General features: G+C 50.9%; 1 protein-coding gene across 3 annotated transcripts in view; it reads right to left on the bottom strand.

Annotated features, from left to right (window-relative positions):
* Positions 1-473: 473 nt before the first annotated feature.
* The window catches only part of ATP6V1A (ATPase H+ transporting V1 subunit A), a 29,610-nt gene continuing 23,633 nt past the window's right edge, over positions 474-6,450 (bottom strand). For all 3 annotated transcript variants that reach the window (XM_040422870.1, XM_040422872.1, XM_040422871.1), the window contains exons 12-16: positions 5,833-5,896; positions 5,133-5,336; positions 4,951-5,045; positions 2,711-2,882; positions 474-1,843 (exon numbers count right to left, since the gene is read on the bottom strand). In XM_040422870.1, the coding sequence (XP_040278804.1) occupies positions 1,751-1,843; positions 2,711-2,882; positions 4,951-5,045; positions 5,133-5,336; positions 5,833-5,896 (628 nt within the window). In that variant the 3' untranslated portion in view covers positions 474-1,750. The remainder of the gene's footprint in view (positions 1,844-2,710; positions 2,883-4,950; positions 5,046-5,132; positions 5,337-5,832; positions 5,897-6,450) is intronic.

Here is a 6,450-nt window from a genome sequence, read left to right as displayed (position 1 = left end):
TTGGATTCTTTTCTGCTGCATAGACATAGCAATATGATGACAGTTCTATCAGTCTGCAGCCACCACTAGGGGGAGCTCACTGCATACTGAGTGTGCACTGACCTCAATAATCACGCAGTATGCATTAGACTCCTGGGCTCCCTCTAGTGGTGGCTTTATATATAGCAGAGGCAGGACCTCTGGACCCCGACATAATGTTAATCAGTAAAAATGGCGACCGGAAATTGACCCCCCCCCCGACCTCTTTTTGGCGTAGATTTCTTTTTCTGCATGGACCCCCAGAGGATGTGCCAAAATTATAAAGAGGCCCGCTAATAATTCTGGGGCATGGTATGCCAGCGAGGTCAGAGGCACCAGTCTTAATACGTTCATTAGAAAGCTGCAGAACTTTCCATTACACAAAGAGCGAACGTCAGCCTCTTCCGTTAGTGTCTCGCAGGTATCTGCCCGGGTTTCTCCATTTTTTTTTTTCAATATCTCTGCTGGCTGTCAGCAACTAGAAACTCTGACAAATCCCTTCTATTGCAGGCCATAAGCCTGGACTGGCACACAGCTATGGGGTCTAAACATAGAGCAACGTGGGGGACAAACATGGCTGCAGCAAATACGTAACCGCACAATGGCGAGCGCCCTGTGCGGGGGGAGGGGGCAGGTTACAGTGACAAGGTTGTAGACGGGACGCACAAACATCAGGTCGATACAAGCTTCATTTTAGAGCAGTTGTGCCCAACCTGTTGCAAAACTACAACTCCCAGCATGCCGGACAGCCTACAGCTAGGCAGTTGGAGGGACGCAGGTTGAGCATCCCTGCTTTAGAGCCACAAACTCTGGGACATGAGCGGATACTACAACTCCCACCATGCACCATTTGTTTCTTTAGGAGTTCTGAGAACAGCTAAGGAAGTGAATGCATGCTGGGAGTTGTAGTTTTACACCAGAGGTTGCAACACCATGTTAGGGAATGGCTGAAAGGGCAATTCCTTAATAGGTTTTTCTGCAGCTGCTGATTACCATAGCGGGCCTGTAGCCTGCAGCCAATGGGCATGCTGCTCCGGGAGCAGTACCCATATGAATGCAGCCATTTAAGCGATTCTCTCGCTCAGGACATTAACGCTAAAGGTGCAGCTTTACAGGAGGACACAGGAACATCGCTGGAATCCAAAATACCTGTATACCCAGAGGCTGGCTCAGATTACTGTACATCGTACTGACACGCACACGGCAGAAGCAGGATACCAGCGGAGGAACTACAAGTCCCAGCAGGTAGCCAAGTTCTGGCGAGCTGGAATGTTTGGAGTGGTGGAGTGCAGCTTGAGGCTCTTCATCTACTGCAAAACTAAAACTCCTAGCATGCACTGAGAACCAGCAGCTGTCAGGGCATGCTAGGAGTTGTAGTCCCGCAGCCGCTGGAATGCCCAGGTTGCAGATTTCTGGAGTAGAGGAAGGCCCTGCTTGGTATTACTGATTTGGAGACTGAAAATTAGCTGCCAGGTTAAGACAAGGTACATAAAGGGGCAGCAACTGCAGCAGCATCTCCCTCCTCCCCCCTGACATCTGCTCCACAGACATTCACCAACCACAGGAGAACCTACACACATGCCACCAATAAAACACTGGAATGGACGCTATCCATGAGGGAGGAGGGGGGACTACAGCACAGGAGGGTGGACAGGTGTCTAGAGGGGAGCCCCAGTCTTGATGCGGCAGCTGGAGGTCTGAGATGATGGGTGGTGCATGCCCCCTATGGCTCTTAGTCTTCTAGACTGCGGAAGGCGTTCTGCATGTCCTCCAGCAGCTGGGCGTAGTCGCCCTTGATCTTGGCTTCTCCTTCTTTCACTGGATCCTGGAAATACAAAAATCAACAAACGGACGTGATGCAGGAGCGAAAGCGGAAAGATCGGTGGAGCATGAAGCACGAGGGCGAGGCGCCTCGCACGCAGGTGGAGAAGACTACATGTTCCACGTAATGAGAAGCTGCACATGACAAAGGAAATCATTCACAAGCCCCAGGACAGCAGATGACTGCACTTGGTCTCCTGGGTCCGACCTTGTAATAATATATATGGTTACAGGGGCCGGAGTGTCGCCTTTACTGAGACAGAGCTCCTACAGCCACCACTAGAGGGAACACAAGAGCTAAATGGATAAATCTATATGCCGTCAGTGCCCCCTAGTGGTGACCACATGCAGTCAGGATGTGGGGCCTATGTAACCCTAAAGGGCCCTGGAAATAGTGTCAGGACAAAAGATGAAGGAACAGGAGACTCCCTCAGGCCTAAAACCAAAAGATATGGGAATACAACAAACTAGAAATAGGAAAAAGGCACTTAACTCCGAAGTACGCGGACGAGCAGGAACTCATAGGAGAACCAAACACCAGCACTTCCACAACCAAAAAGGAGCCATCAGCCGCATAGCATGATGGGTGAGACCAGACTAAATAGAGGAGTGGGAATGACCACTTAAGCTACACCTGAGACCAGAGGTCATTACCAGCAACAACACAGAAACAAGTGAAACCAAAGGAGGCTGTCAGATCACATCACGTGCAGCCAGTCTCTTAGATCTTCTGACCCCTGTCACGGGAGAGACCGTGACATAGCCCTTTAATGGTCTTTTCAGCCTGTAGTGGATCCTCCATTCACTGCAGGGTGCCGGATACATGCACCCGATTTCCATTACTGTGGATTATACTCTGAGGGGCGCTCACCTTGAATTTCATGGAGGTCAGTCTATATAGGATCTCTCCCATGTGTTCCCTAATTATGGACCATGTGATCTTGTTGTCGCTCTGGGCGGTGGTCTCCACGGCGCGGCGGGCCATGTCATAGAAAGCGATCATGTTGTTGAGCATGCCGACCGTCTTGTAGAAAGGACAGAACCTGAAAAAGAAGAAGACGACGATCGTCAGATGTGAAGGAACCAACGTCCTACTCTCCAGACCTAACAGGACAGCTTCCTACCCTCCAGTCCTAACACCAGGTGCAGCTTCCTACACTCCGATCCTAACACCAGGTGCAGCTTCCTACACTCCGATCCTAACACCAGGTGCAGCTTCCTACACTCCGATCCTAACACCAGGTGCAGCTTCCTACACTCCGATCCTAACACCAGGTGCAGCTTCCTACACTCCGATCCTAACACCAGGTGCAGCTTCCTACACTCCGATCCTAACACCAGGTGCAGCTTCCTACACTCCGATCCTAACACCAGGTGCAGCTTCCTACACTCCGATCCTAACACCAGGTGCAGCTTCCTACACTCCGATCCTAACACCAGGTGCAGCTTCCTACACTCCGGTCCTAACACCAGGTGCAGCTTCCTACACTCCGGTCCTAACACCAGGTGCAGCTTCCTACACTCCGGTCCTAACACCAGGTGCAGCTTCCTACACTCCGGTCCTAACACCAGGTGCAGCTTCCTACACTCCGGTCCTAACACCAGGTGCAGCTTCCTACACTCCGGTCCTAACACCAGGTGCAGCTTCCTACACTCCGGTCCTAACACCAGGTGCAGCTTCCTACACTCCGGTCCTAACACCAGGTGCAGCTTCCTACACTCCGGTCCTAACACCAGGTGCAGCTTCCTACACTCCGGTCCTAACACCAGGTGCAGCTTCCTACACTCCGGTCCTAACACCAGGTGCAGCTTCCTACACTCCGGTCCTAACACCAGGTGCAGCTTCCTACACTCCGGTCCTAACACCAGGTGCAGCTTCCTACACTCCGGTCCTAACACCAGGTGCAGCTTCCTACACTCCGGTCCTAACACCAGGTGCAGCTTCCTACACTCCGATCCTAACACCAGGTGCAGCTTCCTACACTCCGGTCCTAACACCAGGTGCAGCTTCCTACACTCCGATCCTAATACCAGAGGACAACTTCCTACACTCCGATCCTAATACCAGGGGACAACTTCCTACACTCCGATCGTAATACCAGGGGACAACTTCCTACACTCCGATCCTAACACCAGGGACAACTTCCTACACTCCGGTCCTAATATTGGGGGCAGCTTTTTACAACATTTAACCCCAGTCCTAACTTTGGGGACAGCTACTCATAATGTATTCATCCTTTAACCCTCTAACAGTCGAATTAAAATTGGAAAGACCTTTTTTATTGTAGATTTGAATTTTTTCTCAAACCTATATTTTCGGAGCATAACTGACTTCAGTATAGCACTTAGTGATGGAACAAATTTTTGACTTCCAGGAGTTTACTACTGAGGGTCTCCTCAGGATAGGCCATCAATATCCGATCGGTAGGGGTCTGACACCCAGGACCCCTGCCGATCACCTGTTTGAGGAGGCCACGGTGCTCCAGTACCTTAGGCCAGTGACGTCATTCAAGTTAAAGGGGCTGAGCTGTCATACCAAGGACAGCCGCTATACAATGGATGGCGCTGTGTTTGAGCTGCAGCCTCCTCAAAAAGCTGATCGGTGGAGGGTCCTGGGTGTCTGATATTGAAGACCTATCCTGAGGATAGGTAATTTTTATAAAACAGTGGGGAAATCCTTTTTATTCTACTTTAAATATTCTTGAGTACTTTCATTTATTCTGTAAAACCACTTAGATGCAACAATCAGCATTGACCGCAGCATCTGAGAGGATAAACAGCCAATCAGACATGGAGGAGTGATTAGGGGAGTCTGTGCTCCTTTTCCCACTCATATCTGGACAAAAAAAAATAATATATATATCCCCCATCACATTTGTGACAATCAGAGAACAAGTATGCTCACCTACATTCCCCCCCACCCCCTCTGGCCGCTCACAGGACAGGCTGTATCGGCAGCACATCTCCGATGCCCGGGCTGTTACACGTCTGCATCCCACATGTCATCACGCCAACCATGCAGAGGATGACACCCCCACTGTTGCTTGCAGCATGATGGGGGTCATCTTATAACAGTAATCCTCAGCTAGACTGTGGGTGAGGATCACTTACCTGTCATATGGGGTGTAGCCGTTCTGCTGGAGGAAATCATCCTTAATCAGTTTGGCCACCTCCAGAGTGATCTTATCGGTTTCTGCCAGCGAAGCCTGAAATAAAGCGGCACATGGCAGTGATGAGGGTCTATGGTCCGTGTCGGGCCGCTATACATGGCACATGACACCGCTCCATCTTACCTTCCCGACCAGCTGGACGATCTCCGCCAGGTCCTCCTCTTCCTGCAGAATCTCCTTGGACTTGGTCCTGAGCGGCACAAACTCGGGGAAGTGCTTGTCATAATATTCGTCCAGCGCCCTGGTGTACTTACTGTAGCTGATCAGCCAGTTCACGGAGGGGAAGTGCTTCCTCTGGGCCAGCTTCTTATCCAAACCCCAGAAGACCTGCACACGGGAAGAAGAGATCAGCCACACGGCGCCCCCCTCTGGTCAGCCACAGCATTATCAACCACACCGCACCCCCCTCTGGTCAGCCACAGCATTATCAACCACACCGCACCCCCCTCTGGTCAGCCACAGCATTATCAACCACACCGCGCCCCCCTCAGGTCAGCCTCAGCATTATCCATCACCAAAGGGGTGGCCGCTGCTAATGAAACCGCCATCCATGCCGTAATTATGCACCGATATATCCCCCCGCTAGACAAGATGGCAGCGATCGGGCAACTGGTGACCACCCTGGAACAGGTCCAGGCATTTAAAGGGACATTTCAGAAAACGTCTCATTTGCACATGGCTTAAAAGTACTTTTTTATTTATTTTTTCCAGAAAGACGCATCGGACAAGTGAAAGTTATCCTTGCATTCAGCCGATAGAGCCCTACAATTCCTTGTGCCTAATGTAAGGCGACAGACCCCCTTTTAATAAATTCGGAAATTACCTGTACGATACCCAGGGTGGCGGAGGTGACTGGATCTGAGAAGTCTCCGCCGGGAGGTGACACACTGAGAATGAAACACACAAAATGCAGGACATGAATAGGTGACCTCTCCCTCCACAGCAGGAGTATCTCCAGAGCAAGCTTTTTGTGGGGTCACACAGCCCCCCCTTTAATGGTCCTGGACGGGTCAACTCATTGGGATTTTTGATGCATTTCTAAAGAGCGAATACCCCTGGATTAACGCGCTGCATTAGCTTACAGAACTGCGTTGTGTTATCACCTACAATAAGCGATTATAGGGAGAGCGGAGCGATGAGAGGGTGTGTGATGGAGTGCGCTGGGTTTTCGCACCTCCGGTTGTCACCCCCCACCCCCGCACGACTCCAGTGCATTCAGTTTCTCTTGGCCGCAGGAGGGAGAACATTGGCAGAACCTCAAATTCACCAAGAATGATCTGGCGCCTATTACACTAGGACTGCATTTAACTCTTCACAGCCAGGTTACGACTGACAGACATACGGCATCAGCGTCTAAGCTCCAGACGTGACCCTCAGACGTGACCCTTCCTTACCTGCATTTCTTAAAGGGGTATTCTGACTATAGGCATATATGGGATAT

Source organism: Bufo bufo, chromosome 3 (assembly GCF_905171765.1).
Source record: "Bufo bufo chromosome 3, aBufBuf1.1, whole genome shotgun sequence".
Taxonomy (NCBI): Eukaryota; Metazoa; Chordata; class Amphibia; order Anura; family Bufonidae; genus Bufo; species Bufo bufo.
The sequence above is the reverse complement of the archived record's forward strand: the minus strand, read 5'-3'. Positions and strand labels throughout refer to the sequence as shown.